Source organism: Emys orbicularis, chromosome 1, assembly GCF_028017835.1.
Source record: "Emys orbicularis isolate rEmyOrb1 chromosome 1, rEmyOrb1.hap1, whole genome shotgun sequence".
Lineage (NCBI taxonomy): Eukaryota > Metazoa > Chordata > Testudines > Emydidae > Emys > Emys orbicularis.
This window is the reverse complement of record NC_088683.1, coordinates 74,868,019-74,888,531: the sequence shown is the minus strand read 5'-3', so window position 1 is coordinate 74,888,531 and position 20,513 is coordinate 74,868,019. Positions and strand designations below refer to the sequence as shown.

The window sequence follows — 20,513 nt, the reverse complement described above, 5'->3', positions numbered from 1 at the left end:
AAAAGTATTACTATTATTTCTTGTATCACTGGGGTCATTGTGAAAATTAGTGTGTCTTTGTAAGAGTATGGAAAAGGAGCAGCACTCAGTGATAAATATTGTTTGTCATTTTTATAAGACTATTGGCACGGGCAGGTTGGCTTGGGGTATGGTCTCAGCCCTACCTGTGATATAGCCAACTCACCTCCTCACCTGGGGGAAATGGATCACATAAGTCAACCAAGCCTCTAGGATAGATAAGGGAAAGGCCTGGGTGCTGAAGAAGGGGAAGACAACTGCAGCTAGGGCCGGTGCAACCACTAGGCGGCCGCCTAGGATGCCAAGTGGTTGGGGGCGCCAAAAAGCAGTGACCCAAAAAAATTTTTTAAACAGCGGAGCACCAGGCTGCCGCTGCTCCCTGCCTCCTGGTTCCAGAGGGGCCGCCAGCGGCGCAGCTAGTCCCTCCCCCAGGGGGAGCAGCCGGCGGCAGAGCGGAGAAGGGGAGGGTCTAGCACTAGCAGCTGCGCCTTCTTCCCCGCGCAGAGGGCCGAGCCAGGCTCCCTGCCACCCCCGGGGCTCTCAGCAGCGGCAGCAGGCTCGGGCGCAGGGGGGCTGGCTGCCTGTGCCGCCGCTGAGAGCCCCGGGGGCGGCGGGGAGCCCAGCTCGCCCTGCGGCGCGGGGAAGACGGCACAGCTGCGCTCTGCTCTTCAGGCGGAGAAGCTGGGTGTCTAGTCCACCTGCAAGGTACCTAGCCGGGCCGTGGGGAGCCAGCCGGGCCCGCGGAGCACCGGGGGGTGGGCAGGTCCAGTCCCTGGTCTGGGGAATGGTGTATGTGGGAGCAACCCGGGCACCCCTCCCCCAGCCAGACCCACCACCTCCAACACCCACCAACCGGCTACCTTCTCCCCGTGCACCCCCCGCCCCAAAAACCCACCCTGTCCTGCCGCTTTTGCCTCTGGGCAACCTCCACTCAGCAATCCCCCCCCCCAGCCACCACGGTCATCTTCACCCCTGCATCAACCTCAGGGACCCCCACCCCCACCTGCCATCTCCCTTCTGCGCACTCCTCCCTTGTGCAAACCCCTCTGTGCCACCTTCACCCCCGTGCAACAACCCCGGGCACAGACACACCCCCACCTGCCAGCCCCTTGCAACAACCCCCTCCTGCCCACTTCTCCCTTGTGCAAATCCCTTCGTGCCACCTTCACCCCCCTGCAACAACCCCGGGCACAGACACCCCCCCCGCCTGCCAGCCCCTTGCAACAACCCCCTCCTGCCCACTCCTCCCTTGTGCCACTCCCTCCTTGCCACTGCACCCCCTGCAACGAGCCCCTTTTGCCTCTGTGCAATCTCTTCCCTGCCATTACACCCTCGCCCCCTCCACCTCTTGGCCACCTCCACCCCCTGCAACAATCCCATGCAGCCCCCTCTCTGCCACCTTCACCCCCTGGAAGAGCCCCCATACAACCCCCCTCTTTGCAGCCCTCCCCCCCGTACCCCCTGCACTTTGTGAACATCTAGGCCCCTGGGGGGAACTTGGCCATAGGAAGGTGGGGGCTGGACATCTGAGGGGGGGGCGCAAGGTGGAATTTTCGCCTAGGGCGCAAAATATCCTTGCACCGGCCCTGACTGAAGCAGACACCTAGAGAAAGCTGCTGAGACCTGCAGAGAGCAGAAGTCTTCTACAGGGGACCCTGAAACAGCAGGGGAGAAAAGACTCTAGGTAGGTAGGGCTGGAAGTGGCCTGCCAAAGCAGGGAAAGACTCCAGGCAGGAAAGCCAGAGAGTTGCTGTTTGGTAACGAGCAGCAAGCAACCCAAAGGGGCGTGGGGGGGGGGGTGGAGGGAAGAGATGAAAAGTAGCCAAGGAAGGGAAGCTAAGCCCGCAGTGTGGGCAGAAGTGTGTCAAGAGGTCTGAGTTACTGAAAAAAGACCAGACCCACAGAAAAGAAGGGCTGGGCCCAGTTTGAAACTGTTGCTTTTAGACCTGTATACCCTAGAAGGGGTGGACTTCTTTTTTAATGGCTTAGCCAGAGGACCAAATCACCAAGGCAAGGATGCTGCAGGGCTATCCCATACCAGGAAGGGACTCTCTGGAGGTGGTGACCCTGTATAAATAGTCAAATAAAAATTTTCTTTTCTAAATCTTCCCACACTCATAAAAAAGAAAGAAAAAAACATGGTTTATGTTTAAAGTGCATTTAGATACATTTGGCCCCTTTCCCTCCCCAAAACATTCATATATAATAAAACAAACCTTGTCCTACATACATATTTAATATACTCAGCGTATTAGAGACATATTAACTTTATAATGCTTCCAGTAGACACAATGCAGCATAATGGAGCCGAAGTGTCAAAACTGTGCTTATTACCTCACTGTATAATAGTGGCTCCAGAGGAGCTGTAGCAATGTACTGAGTCAATGTTTTGCATTATTAATGCTTTTAGTTGTCTCCATTTCAATCCGTGTTTTCTGCTCTGAGATCTGGTATGCCATGCCAACGCTTGGCACTCTGTAACACATCTCAGAACATCTTTACAGCAACTGCAGGATGAACTCAAAATCGAGGGACGTGGAAGCAACCCAGAAAATAAAAGCATTACGGAGAAATTAAAGTGCACAAAACTGTATTCATATTAAGCTTTTGGGTTCATTTGAAATCTGTCCTCACCACTTATTAAGCCCTTTGGCTAGACAGCAACAGTGAGTTGCCCCCTTTAAATGCAGGGATGGAGCTTGTCCAGCAGGCTCCTAGGAAAGGGTCATTGCCCACTTTAAGGCCCCTCCCCCCAAGAGGATTACCTGTTCCAGATAGAGATGAAAGAAGCAGTACAGCTGGAGCACCTTGGGGGGGGGGGAGGGGACATTCATGACCCCACCCCTCCCTAGCTCACAAGAAGGGAGGGGAAGGTATTTATACCCAGGGTGGTTCTGGGGAAGCCCCTTTAACCTGGACCAGGCTAGCATAACCCACCCTTCCTTCCTTCCATGGAAGTGGATAAAATACCAGGTTTCATCATTATCTGCTGAGGACTTTACACTAGTTGCCCCCTGTGGCGTTCCCCTCTGGTGTTGTCTGGACCAGTGATCTGCTAGGTAACTCCAATCCTTGACTCTGGGAGCCGGCCTTACCCTGCTCTGCGGTGAGAACCCCCACTCCTGGGCTGTTCACGCACAGCCTCTGGCATGTAAGCTGCTCCCAGCTACTTGCAAGCGAATGACACTAGCCACTATCTCCGGTCCCAGACACAACCCTAGGAACCTCCATCTTGCAGTGTCCAGTTATGCCCACTGGACGCTGCAAGCTTATATAAGTTTGTCAATTTAACAAAGAAATTGATATGTACCAGGCTTGTTATCCCACAGGGAGCCTCTGACACACTTCAAACCAAACGCACTGCTTCAGGTAGAACAAACAACCAAATGTATTAACTATAAAGGTAGATTTTAATTGATTATAAGTCAAAGTATAACAAGTCAGAGTGGTTACCAAAATAAAATAAAATAAAATATAAGCACGCAGTCTAAACTCTCAACCCTATTAGACTGGGCAGCAACTAGATGAAACAGTTTTTCTCAGCCCACTGGATATTGCAGTCCTTAATATACAGGTTTGCTCCTTAAACCTAGGCCAATCTCCTGTGTGGGAGTCTTGTCCTCTTCTCAGTGTCTTGGTTGCTTGCAGCATAGGTGGGGGCAGGAGAAAGGCCCAGTATGTGTCCACTCTGCCTGTTTTATACTCTCAGTGCATGTGCTTGTAGAACACAAGTCCAGGCATGTCTGTGTGGCATTGCTGAGTCTCTTTAAGCAAGGTTGAGCAGTTCCCCTGATGGGGCCTCATGCAGGTGAGTCATTGCATTGTAGCTCTCTTGCTGGACAATGGCTGTGGATGGACTGTTTGACACCCCGCCTGGGCGTTGGTTACTTTCCTTGCTGTTGCCTCTGGGGAGCTAATATTTGGCTGATTCCCCAACTTACAGCATGCTTTAGTGACCACCATACAACACAATTCTCATAACTTTCTATGCGTTAATGATACACATATATGGATAGAGAAATGACTTTCAGAAGATCATAACCTTTCCCGATACCTTACAAGGCATGCTTTATATGTGGGATCACGATTATATGAAAATGAAGAATATGGGGGTTACAATATGCTCCCCCAAGGTACAGAATGTCACACACCCCTTTTCTCGAGGGGCTGAGAAGGAATTTTCCCTCACTGCCAGATTGGCTGAGGCAAATTGGGTTTTTTAAGAAAACCACCTCCACGAGGGGAGTAGCTGGGAGCGCGGCTCTGAGAGCTGGTGCACTGTCTACACTGGCGCTTTACAGCGCTGCAACTTGCAGCGCTCAGGGCGGTGTTTATTCACCCCCCTGAGCGAGAAAGTTGCAGCACTGTAAAGTGCCAGTGTAGACAAGCCCATAGTGTTATTGGTACACTGGATGAGGTATACAACAAGTTGTGGTAGGCATGTGTAGGATCCATGGATCTTGAAAGGTGTGTAGTGGGGGCTGTTCATCATTGCAGTGGCTTCAGCAGCTGTTGTAGAAGCATACATCTGTATGATTGACATGTTGCCTGGCTTAGGTCATAAGTGAATTGTACTGATTCTATCACTGATTGGGTTATATCCAAGAAGACACTTGGATGTCTCCTTGGATAAGATAAATGCAATCCCATTTTCTCAGATCCTGAATAGTTCACTGTGTATTCATGATCATAAAATAGCCCCTACCATCCCATCACAGCTCTGGAATTCCATATCTTTTCAATTCTTTGGTCACAGTGTCAAGCTTCCCTTCATACATACTCCTCACATTTCATGCTCCGATTCTGATAATTTGTTTAAGAAAGTTCAGGTCACTCTTTACCTTGGTGCAAACATCAAGCGCTGTACTTCCAGCAGGATTGGGTACAGCACCATCATAACTGAAAATGGTACTCTTAATGGCCAGAACCTCCTCCCATGTTTTCTTTGTCAGGCTTTCTGACTTGAGGGTCTCACCATCCAGCACCACACATGAATTATCGCTTTTCTCTTGTTCTGCCATGAATGTCCTTGTAGGAAAAAGTACAGTGGGTGGTTTCCCATTGCTTTCCCTCCATTTTGTGGCTGCCACTGGTTAAATCCATGATGTAATCCTTCCGCCTTTTGATGGCATTTCCTACATTGGGAGGTCCCACTACTTTCCCTGGGTACTCATCCAGGGCCGGCTCCAGGGTTTTGGCCGCCCCAAGAAGCCAAAAAAAAAAAAAAAAAAAAAGCCGCGATCGCGATCTGCGGCAGCAATTCGGCGGGAGGACCTTCGCTCTGCGGCGGAGTGAGGGACCGTCCGCCGAATTGCCGCCGAATACCTGGACGTGCCGCCCCTCTCCGGAGCGGCCGCCCCAAGCACCTGCTTGACAAGCTGGTGCCTGGAGCCGGCCCTGTACTCATCCACCTGAAACTGCTAGCCCTTCATGAGGTTTTTCAAGTTACTTGAATGCCACTCAGCATCTGGCATCAGCCAGTTCCCAGGTGGTCTGCTTTTTGTCTGGTCCCTACACTTTCACCTGTCCGAGTTGGGTGGCCTTACCAGGAGTTAAGCGTCCTGCCAGCATAGCTCTCGGGGTTATTGGAATACACAAGCCTTCCCATCATACCCCAGGGAAGGACTCATCTACACCCCTTCAAAACTAACTATAATACTGTGCAAATCTAAAATTAAGCTTGTAAAATACTGCACTGATGGGATTCTAGCACACACAACTGATGGGAAGCAACCACCGTGCCAAGGCTCTTACCCCACCACTTTTGTCACTAAATCAGAATAATATTTTTGCAGGAAAATGGCATTATTATGTACAATGTTTTCGCATCAGTTTGCCTAATTACAAACAAGGATAAACAAATAAGCAGGTTGTTAAAGTGACTTAAGTGAAATAATAAAAAATATATATATTAACCAATAGAAAATTGCCAATTTGAGTCTGATGACATGAAATAGAATTGAAACAATCTACTCCACCATTTAAAATCAAAGGGTCCCTCAAAGTTGTTTTAAGGTAAGTTCAATAACAATTTTCAAAAGTAGGTAATCATCTGGTTTAATTACTATTAAAACAATCATCAATGATAATGGTATTTAGCCCTTGAAGAGTCCTTTTCCCCTGCAAAGGGGAAATCTGGAAGCATAATGTTTATTATACCCTTGAGCATGACACGAGGCACAGGAAAGTGAAGTAATTTACACAGTAAGTCACTGGCAGAGCCTAGAAGAGAAGATAGGTGTCTTGGCTCCCAGTCCATGCCTTATTCACTGGACCATGCCATGTCCCTGTTAACCAGAATGTAAACATATTTTTAAAATAAATAGAACATACAGCATTGAAGCTTCCAGATTTCTACTGCTCCCAAGTATACCTTCAGTTCTCTCTCTTCCAGCATAATGGGTCTCTGACTGGGAGTGCTGGCCAGCACTGAGCAAGGCAGCAATCTCATGCAGTGACTGGAGATACTGAAATAGTGACAGATATTTCTAAAACAGTTTTGAACATTCATTTTCAATATATATTCCTGTTTAGTACTATTTATTTAGTTCTCTAAAGAATTGTATTTGTTCACTAGGTTTTCCTTTAACAAAACCATTGCCATTTATAAATTACACAGTCCCTTTGGTTCTCTCTTCCTTTCTGTTTCGGAGATAGTTTACAAAAAATGCAGCCCTGTTTACTGCATAGATGTGTTGCCAGGAAATTCCATTGTTGTAGTTAGTGGTGAGTAAAAGTCCTGCACCTTGACTTATGTCTTACTCATCCTAAATCATGTATAAGCGATGCAGCCTTTTCCTGCTTAATTAAAGTGTTCTACTGTTTTCCAACACTCACCAGGGAGTCATCTTTCTGCGCATGACCATTCAGATTACTCCGCTTTGGTGGTTTTACAGATGTCCTGTAAATCAAATCCCGATGCACAACAGGAAGCATCCACAGCCAAATCCTTTGGAGTCTAGCACAGTACTACCAAGATGCAAGGCCAGGTGTTTGACATTTAGAGTGAAGGTTTGCAGAACAATACATTAAAACGGGAAATGCAAGAGACACCCCAACATCTCCATTGGCTCTGGATTTTCAAATGAACGGCAGCTGCGTTAATTGGACACTGTCACCTGAATAATTATTTTGACCACGTGCTGAAAAGCAGATATTCTGAATGAGAAAACCTATTCCATAGTGATGGGCTCAGCAGAGGAGTCTCATAAGTAAAAATGGCTAGACAGATAAGGCAGAACAAATGTCACACTGAAAGTGGGTTAGCACAATCCTAATATAGAACTTGGCTAGCTTTGCTCATGTTTTACTCAGAAGGAGTTGCAGACATGTTTAGTGGCTGGCACCTTCTCAGTTTATATACCCAGATACACTCCGATCCTGCCCTAGCCACTTTAGGATTATGCTTCCCTTTGATTTGCTTATTTTCCAAGTCCTCTCAACTTAGTTTACACAGTGCATACATAAGAGCCATCAGAAAGCTGCACACTTTACACAAGGGAATTATCTACTTGCATTTACCAGACAAAACACTGTGCATTCCTTTACTGAATTTTAAATAAGTTATGCTATCTTTCAGCCAATTTTCTCCTTCCAACAAAAACAAAAGAGAAAGGGTAGGGACATTAAAAACATCATGGGCAACTGAAGATTTGTACAAACTATTCCACTAATAAATTTGAGAGTAGATAGATGTTTTCCCCCCTCCAGCTTAATTCCCAAACACCCTTGCTGTCAAAAGGCTATTGTTAAATCATGGGCTGTCTCCAAACTTCATCCTGTGAATCAGGTCAAAGTGAAACAGAGAGCTGTATTAAAATTAACTACTCTTCATGTGCACTATTTGTAAGTATAAGGAAAAACTACAAAATTAACTCAAGATCTTACTAAATTAGAAAAAGCAGACAGCAGACTTAGACCAGAAATTAACTCTTGCTTTAAGAAAACAAGCAATTCAGATTTGTAATTGATGCCATTATTGTCTATCAAGTACAAGCATTTCTGCCAAAAAGAAACTAGAGAATATTCATGGGCTGGAATCATGATCAAAAATTAAAACCTTTCCTGAAAGAGGCCTGCTTTTATTCTGTGACTATTTATTCTTCCCACATCACATTTTAATAAGTGGTGAGCCTAGCAATAAACATACAATTTTGGAGCATACTTTCCCTACACTATAAGGAACACAAGACATCCTGTATTCCTAAAGGCATATGGCATAATTTATGTTGATCAGGTAAATCAAAACCAAAATAGAGTGTCTACTTGCTCCTACAGTAAAACTTAAACCATATATTAGCTCAGAGGCTCATCCTGAGCAATGCTCAGCACCTTCAACTATCATTGACTTCGTCTGGAACGAGGAGTAAGAACATTCCTTGAAAACTAAAGAGGAAAAATAACCCACTACAGGGACATTTCATTCAAAATTGATTTTTTACAGAAGATGAAGGATGGTCTTGTGGTTATGGTGGTGGACTGGAACTCAGGATATCTGGGTTTAATTCCTGGTTCTTCCACAAAATCCCAGTGTGACTGAAGGCAAATTACTGAATCTCTTTCTGCCTTGATCCCTGCATCTATAAATTGGAGATAATATGTTTTACTGTCTCCCACCCTTTGTCTGTCTTATCTATTTACGTTGTAAGGTCTGTGGAGCAGGGATTGTCTTTAACTATGGGTATGTGCAGCACCTATCACAATGAGGCCCAATCTTTGTTGGGGCCTCTCGGCACAAATGCAAAACAAATATATAACAACTGTTTTCTGTTGAAGTTTAGTACCATTTTGCACCATACAACCCACTTGATCTATATTCTGTTTTCTCATTTGCTAAGAAAATAAAATACAATTAAATAAAACAAGAAACACTGAAGAACAGGCAGAGGCTTGCAACTCAGACTGGTAAGTATCCTCCCAGCCTTATTCACCATTACAAATGAAACCAAAACCACAGAAAGAGCAGCTTTTGACCACACGCATGTATTTGGAAATGTATCTTACTCCTAAGCATATAGGTTTGGAGAATAACCTAGCTGGGTTACTGTACATTTATCTCAATTAGACTGAAATGTGGTTGGTAAAGATGATGATGAGAGAAATGTTTAAGAGTAAAGCAGCTTCTAAGCACATACAGTAGAATGCTCTTAAATCAATGATAATACAGTATACTCTGATGGTGCTTGATATGAAGAGCATATTAAGGATGCCGCTGAGGAATGCTATCTGTTTGAGAAAGAAATAATACAGAGCACAAGGCAAGCAACTAAAATAATTGACATCCTGAATATCTGCCAACTGTCCCAGTTTGGCTAGGGCTGCCCTGAATTTTAAACACACGCAGTCCCAGGTGTCTGCAGTGCTGGCTGAAGTTTTTGGCAGCTAATCCAGCAATTTAAAAACAATGTTGGCTTCCCATCACTAGCGGCCACTGTGGGGAGCAGGCAGGAGGTTCCTGGCTGCCTCCACTGCCCTTTTTCTTTCCTTGGCCATTCTGCTGGAAGCTAAGTAAGCAGCAGAGAATGCAGCCAGAGGAACAGACCGCAGCTGCCTCCTCCTCCCACCCCATACCAACAGCATAGCCTCAGACACCCTTAATGTGAGAGTGATGGCAGAGGCACGATTAGGAAGATATAGGGAAAGGAGCCATTCCTACTCCCCCAAGGTCACTATCTCAGGATTGAAGATGAGATGCACTTGGGAGAAGAGGACCCAGAGATAGTGGGTGCAAGTCATCCAAAACATGGGAAGAACAGAGACATAGAATCAGAGGGGATACAGGGACATAATGCGGGCTCTCTTAGGAGAGATCAATATGTGAGGAAAAGGACTTGGAGACAAAGGATGGAGGAAGGGGATACCAACAGATGTAGGGAAAGAGGTCACATGAAAATGGGGACAGATGATTCACAGGGGCAGGGCCGGCACTTACATTAGGAGACCCTAGGCGGTCTCCTAGGGCGGCAGGATTTGGGGGGCGGCATTTTGCTGCCCTTGGCGGAAATTCGGCAGTGGGGGGTCCTTCCGCTCTGGGTCTTCGGCAGAAATTCGGTGGCGGGTCATTCACTCGTTCCGGGACCCACCACCGAAGTGCCCCGAAGACGCGGAGCGGAAGGACCCCCACCGCCAAATGCTCAGAGGAGGAGCGCTGCCACCTAGGGCGGCAAAAACCCTGGCGCCGCTCCTGCACAGGAGTAGGTGTATTGGGACAGAGAGATGGGAGACACAGATGGTATAGATTACCACTAAAGTAACACGAGGTAGGGGAAAGAGCCCTCAGACACACACCCCTCAACTGGACAGAATGAGGAGAAAACCCCTATGTCACCTTATCTCAAGAAAGTGGCAGATAAATGGTGATGGAAGAGAAAATGGGCCTGCCATTTTCCCCTTAAGGTGCTATGGGTGAGGAGGCCACTTCCTCTACGTAAGAATTCAGCTGCAGGTAGGGGGCACAAATTGGGTGCAGAAGGTTGTTTTGGGACTGCATATTGTTATGGTTCCATAGGTTTGTGCATCTTAACTTCTGGATCATTTTCTCCACCTCTCTTCCCATGCCCTCAGTGGCTCCTTGCCCTTATCTCCAGGAGCTCCTTTATCTATACCTTTCAACAGTGTATAACTACATGACCCATAAGTACTGGATGGTCTAGCTCCATATCCTCAGCCATGGTGGATGAAACTTACTGTCAGCAGGAAGGAGCCAAACTAAGGAGGAGATGGAATTCAGCACTGAAGTAACAACTTGACTGTGTATCTGTGGGTGAAATCAGGTAGGGTTAGTAAGCATGCTAACTAAGAGCTGTCACAGTGTTCCCTACTCTGCAAGGCCAGGTTAAAATAAAAAAAGAGAGACTCTTAGCCATCTGGATTTGGTACTTCACTGATAAGAGGAGAGTAAGTGGGGAAATGGCTTTGAGAGAAAGAGGAAAGAGAAAGCCAAGTGTGAATTATGGGAAAGATATTCCCTTCTTCCTACATTCACGGAACTCTCTTTGATACTAACAGTAGTGCCTCCCATAGATGGAGAGCAGAATATTGGACTTAAGATCTGTTTAGATTAGCAAAGCAGAATTTTGCCGCAAATCTGGTGTCTGGGGAGAGGCAGGAGTTACCATATCATGGACAAGCTCTGGACAAGCAATCAGAAAAAAACAGCATCTGCCTTTCATGTTGGTTCCAACATCACAGTGGAAAAGTAGGCTAAAGAACATTGGAAGACCTCAAACCAGGATTTAGGTATAGTTCTATGATGTAAGTTAACCTAGGCCTCAAGAGTCATTTGGTCAGATATATTACTGGCTTTCTATTCATGACCAGACTAGGAAAAGTAATGGATTCTTACCTTTCTGTCATAGAGGTTGACCATGCCTCAATTTGCTTTCTGGTGCTTGTACCCACTGATGAATGTTAAACTCCAAATACAAAACAACACATCCTTGTCCCTCCCTGGGTTACAGCCTTCGCCCTTGTTGACACAGGGCTAATACTAATAGAGCTGGTCAGGAAGTGGCTTTTCTCCCCAATGGAAAATTTCAACTTTTCATAAAAAAACAGACCTAAAACTTTTGATTTGGAAATTTTAGATTGAAACAAAATGTTTTGACATTCCTGAATCAAAATATTTTGTTTCAGTTTGTGGAACTGAATTGAAATATTTCATTTCAGCTCAGTTCAATATTTAACCGCATCCTCTTGAACTGCCCTGGTACCTAATGCTGCATTCTCCTCTGTGAGCTGGGCTCCCTGGCCAGGACTAAATTACCTCTTCTTCTCTATCCTGCCTCTTTACAGATCTTTTCCACACACATCCCTGGGCTGAATGATTCCCCATTTCACTTGTTAGTGAGCCCCACTCAGTCAGGGAAGGCTGATATATTTTCTGGCATTTCTTCTCAGTAAGCCTTGCAGTATTCTACAATTCTCAGAGTTCCTCTGACAGCCACATCTCCCAGAATTATTTTGTTCAATACTGAAAAGGGGCTGAGAAACTCTTAGTCTGTAACCTCCCTTAAAGGTCAGTAAATACTATGTTACAGGAATCTCAATATAGGTCTGAAGGTTGCTATACATAGGGAAGTTTTAGGTTTGCAGGAATTGGACCAACTTTAGAATGGTCAGAACTTGTTTAGAAGCAATCAACTGTTCTGAACTGGAGGAGCAATGACATACTAATATGAGAGATGAGACTTATAGGACAACAAGTATAAATTAACTCATGACTGAAAGATAAAATCTTATCAATCAAGTCACAAACTCTAGGAGAGGTACCAAAAATGAATGGGGCAGAGTCAACTTGAGATGTTGCCAGTTTCTGCCAACATAAGCCAAGATGTAGAGCCCCTGAAACAGAAAGTTTTGACACAGGGAGAAGGTCAGGGGAGCAGAACACAGACTACTATAGAGACCGGCAGAGATCAAAAAGTGGGAAACGCTGGCTAGAAGAGGACGTGGCTAGGGGATGTGCTGATTCAAAGCATTCTGTCAGCATTATCTGCTGGTGCAGGGCTCACATGAGTGCTTGTTCATCCACACAAAACACCTATTAGCCAATACCACCTGCCCTCTTTTGGATTGAATCACCTCTGGTATGTAGGCGGCCAGCAGAGAAGTATAATTCTGGTGAATCTGAAAAGTAGTTTTTGCAAAATGTAAACTTTGAATAAAGAAATTCTGCCTACATTTCTTTAGTGCCCAGCCTCTGCTTACTTTATTTATCTACATACTGTCTCACTCTACACATTCTTTTAAGTCCTGTTACTGATTGGTGGAGTTTTCTACAATCAGAGACAATATTACAAGCCATTCCAGCACAATTTAGATTATTTTGATCTTATGGTCTTCAGCAAGCAAAGTGAAAGTGGTATCACTGGAACATGAACTACAAAGTTGGACAAATAATATAAAAAGGTATTTACGGACATTGGTTTGAATGAAAACCATGGGTTAAATCATTTCCTCCACTGACTTTCAGTGGGGCCAGGATTGCACCTTATGAATTCACTCCAACAACTGCATTCCCTTTCTATGCACATACATAGGAATAAATTGTAAGATTTCCAGGGAAAGAGTGTGTTGTGAATACATTTGTACAAATATTTGGCGTGAGTATTAACACCATAAGTGTTCACGTGATCAACCTAAAAGCTCCTAAAAAGGCTTGGGAGTCAGCCAGTCAGGAAGCTGCGATAACAACATGTGACTTGGGTGACTAATCATACAGAACAAACAACATATGGCATAATGAGCATAATTGACGCAAGTCACACGTAATAATTCAGGAGCCGTCTCTGACCTGAAATGTGTCTGCATAAACTATGAGCTGAACAGTTTCAAATAATGCACAAACAAATAAACTACTTGTTGCAAATAGTTTCCTAGGTTTAATTATGTTCCCACCCAAGCAAAAAACGAAACAACATATCTTCACACATTTTTTCCTCCCAATACTTTTTTTGAAAAAAGAGGGAAATACTCTTTTTTGGTCAGACCAACCTGACTATAGCTGGAAACGTCAAACTATATCACGTCCACAAAACATTCCAAGACGTGCAAGCATAGCAGAATCAAGTGAGGAAGGTGGAACATATAGGGAGCACTGAATTAATTTCTGCAGCAGTATTCATAGCCAGCCCTGGCAATGTAATAATGTGAGAAAGCCAACAGCAGTGTATTCATAGCCAGGCCTGGCAATGTAATAATGTGAGAAAGCCAACAGCAGTGTCAAAAGTCTCTAACAATCGGGTGCAGTGTACATGAAGGTCATGGAGGAAACAGCTGGATGGCAGAGTGACCTACTGTGTTGACATGTGCAAATCCAGATTTATTTTGGAAATCTTAGCACTTATAGCGACTGAATATACAATGGAGATTATATATGTCAATCTCAGCGTCTTCCAGACACGACAAGAGAAGTTAGTGATCACCAGTGTTGCATTTGAAATGCCCTAAAAAGCAATGTTGAGCCTAGAATACAGCAGCCAAGGACAAATGTTAACCAGATGATTAATTCATATATTCCATTGTCTTTTACAGATCTACATTCAACATTTTTTCCCTCAAAAATCAGTTGCCACATATCCAATTATATACCGTAAGCACACAAACTGTATACTGTATAAGCAGATTTCTCTCTCTCATTTGGAAACTTTGACTAGGTATTCATTACACTTTAAGTAAAAGACCTTTTATCTGATCACTGGTATAATGGAAACATTCTTAAAGTACAGCACTGTATACCACAGAGCCATGTAGGAATATCATATGTTTGATTAATATGTTTGCTAACCAAGAAAATCAACCAAAGTACTATTGAGAACAGCACTCGAAAGTGGTCAAACTTTGGGACAGTGCCATCAGTAATGTGGAATTTACATCTGCCCAAAGCAAACCTGAAGGGACATTAACCCTAATAACTCACTGAAAACATGTGCTTAGCTGCACATTTTAGCTAATGTGACTGAGGGTAGCCAAGGGAAGAGTGGGAGGCAGGGAGGAGTGGATCTCCCACTCAGCAATGTGAGAAAACATCATTCAATAATTTGAGGCTGGAATTTTGGTGTTTATTAGCAATGAGAACCTAAAGGTAGTTTTACTAACCACCACCATCTACCTGTGCCCCAAAATATTTTGACAAAATGACCTCCCAAGACTGATTTAAAATGTGAATGGAAAATATATAGGGCTTTTGTTTTCAGGGTTTATTAATTTCATTTTTTCAGGGTTTATATTTTTTAGCAATTTTTGAGTTTAATATAGATGTCCAAAAGTCATGGGTTTTTGCGGTTCTCTCTTTGTATATACTGTTAGGAGTAATGTATATTGTATACGTTACTAGCTACAGTAGTATATATACTATAATGAACAATCTCTCTGTCATATTCCCTAGTGTGCTTTAATATAGCACTGTTTCAAAAAGCACTATGTTAAAGCACACTAGGTAACCTTTAGTGCACACCAGCAGGGTCTACATGGACCAATTAATGCACAACATGTGAGTGCACTTTAAAAATCCCACCCCTATAGTCCGCATTACTGCTCCTTGTAGAGGAGCCTTAGCTACAATTAACCATTTCTGGTGTTTTTCCAGCGCTCAATGAATAAGCAACATTTTCTTTTTCTGTTTTTTTCTTTGGGTGGGGGAGTACTGGGAGTATTTTATTGGTGTTTATAAGTTTAAACAGAAAACTAGAAAGCTTACAAATATACCACAAGGTATAGAATAAAACAAACATGGGCCATATTTTCAAACTGGGGTGTGTAATGTTAGATTCTGAAAATCCTTATTTAGGCACCTAAATGAAACTGGTCTGATTTTCAGACGTGCTGTTTGCTCACATTTCCCACTGACTTCAACAGCTTTTCTCTCTAGTGTCCCCTGATTTCATCAGGAGCTTCAGGCACTCAGTGGACACTATAAAAAAACTGCAGAAGTCAGTGTGAAATTTGAGTGCTCAGCACTTCGGAGCATCCGGCTAGTTTTATTTAGGTGCCCAATTAAGGATTTTGGAACCTAACTTTAGACTCAGTGTGACCATGTTGGCCTTAGCCTTTAAGGGCCAGATGTTCAAAAGGCTCAACACCTAGCAGCTTTCACTGAGAACTCAGGGAACTATTGTGCGCTGAGCTCTTTTGAAAATTTGGCCCTAGAAACATAAGAATTGTCATACTGGATCAGACCTAGTATGTCTCCAATAGTGCTCAGCACCAGATTCTTCAGAGGGAGAGGCAAGGACCCCATAGCAGGCAGATGTGAGATAATCTGCCCCTGTGAAGCTCTCATAGGGTAACCAGACAGCAAGTGTGAAAAATCGGGACGGGGTGGGGGGTAATAGGCACCTATATAAGACAAAGCCCCAAATATCAGGACTGTCCCTATAAAAATCGGGACATCTGGTCACCCTAAGCTCTCATCCTAACCCCTCAGTGATTGGTTTAAACCCAGAAGCATGAGGTTTTATATCCCTTCCAAAACATTTGTTGACATTAACTATTATAACTAAGTGGCTATTTTAACTTGCATGTTATTTTCTGAAAATAATAACCTTCAGAACTGAAACACTACCCCCATGGTAAGCCATGAAAGCAAACATTAAAGAAAACAGGTTTCAGAGTAGCAGCCGTGTTAGTCTGTATCCGCAAAAAGAACAGGAGTACTTGTGGCACCTTAGAGACTAACAAATTTATTAGAGCATAAGCTTTCGTGGGCTACAACCGAAGAAGTGGGTTGTAGCCCACGAAAGCTTATGCTCTAATAAATTTGTTAGTCTCTAAGGTGCCACAAGTACTCCTGTTATTAAAGAAAACATTCTTTACACTTCCTCAGTTTATCTAAAACTACTAAGCAGGAAGCTATACATTTTAAAGCATATCTGATGAACATCATTTTAGTGTGTCAAAAGGCTTTACTAATAGTAATCTTCACATTGCAATCATTTGATGAAAAATGAAGCTGTTCCTGTTCACCAACAGGTAGGAATAATAATTCTCTGAATTTCCATAGAGCTTTTCTATAAAGCAACTGCCCGCTTGTGTGAGGGGCAATGCTGGGTGCTACAGAGAACCCTATGACAGTTAGAAACTGAAGCACAGAGAAATTAGGGACATGCCCAAGATCCCACAGGAAGTCTGTGGCAGAGCTGGGAACAGAAATGAAATCTTCAGATTCCCAGTCCTGTGCTTTAGGCACAAAATCCTGCTTCTCAAGACACAGCACTCTCAAACTAAGACAACAAAGTGCATACATTGTGTGTCTGCTACCACTGCAATAGCTATGATGATGTGCAAGTTTCCTTAAAATAAAAATGAAGCCATTATAGAAATTGGTTTAATCACAGTGAGGAAATCAGTGTTCAGGAATCAGCAGTACTGATAAAGAAAGGGAAAGTAAGAATGCAAACACTGCTTGCTCTATTCAGTTACATTATATGTTAATCCCTGGAACATGGTAGGTGAAGGAGCCACAAAACTACACACTACTGACAAGAAGGGATTCAACGGTATTGCTGTCCCCAAAACATAATATATTTTAAACAACTGCAATGAGATTAGGAATGACTAAAGACAAACATCTTAAAGTCTTAAAATCATGGCATCTGCCCCCAGACAAACATGTTTCATTTTGTTTTACATCACAATGAAATCAGAGCAGGTTAAAGCTATCTGGAAGGGGGACAGACAAGATAAGGCTATTTAAAAGAAGTGAAAAAACCAGGTAACTTTTCATTAAGGATCTGTTTTTCTGGTTCAAAGTTTCTGCAGCAAGTCTAGCCAGATCTTTTGAAAATTGGACAGAACAATCAATGGGTTGTTTTTATTTTAAAGGCATCTCCCCTGGGGAGTAAGTGTGGGTGTGGGAGCCCTTTTTAACATTATAATATAACATGAAGCTGCCAAGTTTCAATATTTTCTTAAGCACTGTCATGTGATAGTTCTACTTATCTGGGTCTCAGCATGATTTTTATCACTGTGTGATATGACTCACCCTCACCAGAAGCTTGTCATGAAGGATCAGTCCATTAGATATCATAAAATGTACATTTTAAAAAAGAATATATATTCAAACTCCAACAATCAGCTAAACACAGTTACAATACATGTTAGTATATTGGCTATAGAAAGTTATCATTTACATAAACTAGTTCCTATTTTACACATGCGCTCCACGTCCACCATGCTATTTGCTAAAGGCAGATATCAGACTTTGCATAAGTAAACCAACATTTTAAGAGTTCAATCTGCAGGTAAAGTTCAGAACTAACCTTACTATCCTCTGTCTCCTTGGTTTTTCCTTGAAGTGTTTTCTTCTCTCCAAAATCACAGGTTGACTTTAATGTAAGCTGACAAGAAAGCATTGAGCTCTCTGCCCCAGTAAGCTCCAAAGACTTTGATGAATACTGCTGTGACCCAGTCGTGCCAAGATTTGGTATCGGAAGGGCAGTATGAACAGGCTTTGACCCTACAGCTGGTTGTCTTAGCTTTGAGGCAACCCCAAGTACAGGCATGGCTTCTATAAAAGTATCTTCTTTCTGCCAAAGAAAATGCTTCTGACCTCAGTCTGGTAGACTCCAGCTTCAGTAATTCCAGAACAAATACTTTAAACAAAAGTAGCAGTCATCTTTAAAACAATACTACAACTTTCATGAAGAGGCAAAACTTTCCTTCATCTCTGTCTCTCTCTCACACACACACACTGCTTAGTCAGTGGCTGTGTAAGACTAAACACTCCTTTGGGGCGTGAACTTTTCTTGAAGGTAACTGACACAAAGCTGCCTGTCTGGGAGTAAAAAGCTCATAAATTTGCTTTTTCTTCTCTCTACAGCATTCCCATTCTGTGCATTAAGTGAATGGAAAGGGGGGGTAGTAGAGAGGAGGGGGCAGAAAAAGAAGAAATCTCCTTGTACTCCAACTGTCAAAACAGCACTGAGACCACAACACTGGAAACACAGACCTCTTCCTGACTACATAAATAACCAGCCCACATCTTAAAAAAAACAAAAACTTAAAAAAAAAAATTGAACCTGAGTGGCAGCCAAAGCAAACAGCTGTTGGAAGAGTTTTTAGCCCGGAAATAATCTCTGAGATGAAGCTGTTTGTCTGATTCCTGCCTATTTTTCATCGCTGACAGCCATGAGCTACGTTGTTTCATTCCCTGTTCATCCCGTGAAATCAGGTTAAAATCGTGCAAGAGCGTGGCTAGCAACAGACGCTGAATCATAGCATGGGTAACGTCTGCCTCTGCTGTAAAAAATCCATACAAGAACAAAGGGCAGGATATAGGAACATCACAAGCATTGTTACAAGATTTAGTCAACATATTTCAGTTTTTTTTGTTTACATCATCTATTCAATTAACACTTCCCATTCTAAAAATGTTTAAAGCTCCATAAAATCCATGTCTAAAGTGTACTCTCAGTCCATTATTTGTAAAAATACTCTATCTAACAATATCAAATCCTTTACACTTAGGAATGCTCACCAGACAGAACAAGCTACAAAATCAGTCACAGTGGACTCTACATGTTGATAAGAAGGGACATACAATATTACTGTATGCCCTGGTCAAATCTAGGTGTAGACAGAACTGAGCCTGGAAATCAATTATGGACACAGATTCATATCCACCATTGTCCATTAAAACACTCCTGGGGCAGGAAGCACCATCTATTCTTTCTCAAAGTATGGGGAATTCTATGCACATTACTCAGAATAAAAGAAAAACAGGCATAAATTCCCTCAAGCATCCATAGCAGGTGAGCCCCCTGAAAGTGTGACTAAGTGTGCTGAAAAAAGCATCTGAGTAAAAATGGTACCATCTGACTCAAACTCCTCATGAGTCATATTTGTTGACATTATGGACAAAAAATATGTCTGCTAATTTTTATTACTCTTTCTCTCTCCAGAACTGACACTGTTATGGGAGGATGACCAGGATGCTATCCTGGCTCTGACACTGAAATCAGAATTATTAACAAAGTCCCGACTGCAGAATATTTATTACTAGTAATGATACTTAAGTCAGAAAAAAGACAGTTTGACTTTCAGATCTCAGGTTACATTTGTAGTAGTGACAGTTAGAAAAGACATCTAAATTTTTTTAAATTCAACAAATTAGAAAGAGAATAAATGTGGACTCTTACACTGCTCTTTTAGAGTTACTTTTCAGAATACAACTGCACTTTATTTACACAGAAATATTTTCAATTTTTTTCTTCATGTACACAACACCAGAATGATAAAATAGGGCAAAAACCTCTCAACTCTATCTCCTTCTTATAGCCGTCACCCCTCTATGTTGTAGCAGGAGACCGAGTGGGAATTCCAACTGACCCACGGGTCCTCCTAGGGAGCACATTTTGCAGTGGGTGGAACCCAACAAACCAAGCTCAGCTGGCTGATGCAGAGAACTGGCAAACCCATGGCAGTGCCCTCAATTTATCCCCTTTTGGGTGCTACCACCACCAAGAGTGCCAGCAGGTGGCTAACTGGGTAAATAGCACAAGACAATTTCCTTCTTTGCATCCGACAGGGTCTGATACAGTTGTGTTGCAGAGAACATACTGGAAATGGGGTGTAAATTTTTAACGGTGAGAGTAATTAACCATTGGAACAATTTACCAAGGGTCACGGTGGATTCTCCCACACTGACAATTTTTAAATCAACATTGGATTTTTTCTAGGGCTGTCGATTAATCACAGTTAACTCACTCGATTAACTCAAAAAATTAATTGTGATTAAAAAAATTAATCGCACTGTTAAACAATAGAATACCAATTGAAATTTATTAAGTATTTTGGATGTTTTTCTACTTTTTCAAATATATTGATTTCTATTATAACACAGAATAAAAAATGTACAGTGCTCACATAATATTATTATTTTTGATTACAAATATTTGCACTGTAAAAATGATAAACAAAAGAAATAGTATTTTTCAATTCACCTCATACAGATGCAATCTCTTTATCGTGAAAGTGTAAATTACAAATGTAGATTT

At 43.0% G+C, this 20,513-nt stretch overlaps 1 protein-coding gene across 2 annotated transcripts in view; it reads right to left on the bottom strand.

Annotated features, from left to right (window-relative positions):
• Nucleotides 1-18,020, bottom strand: part of NAV3 (neuron navigator 3) — a 363,920-nt gene extending 345,900 nt beyond the window's left edge. For both annotated transcript variants that reach the window (XM_065423439.1, XM_065423440.1), the window contains exon 1: nucleotides 17,778-18,020. In XM_065423439.1, coding sequence (XP_065279511.1) covers nucleotides 17,778-18,020 — 243 coding nt within the window. The remainder of the gene's footprint in view (nucleotides 1-17,777) is intronic.
• Nucleotides 18,021-20,513: the final 2,493 nt, after the last annotated feature.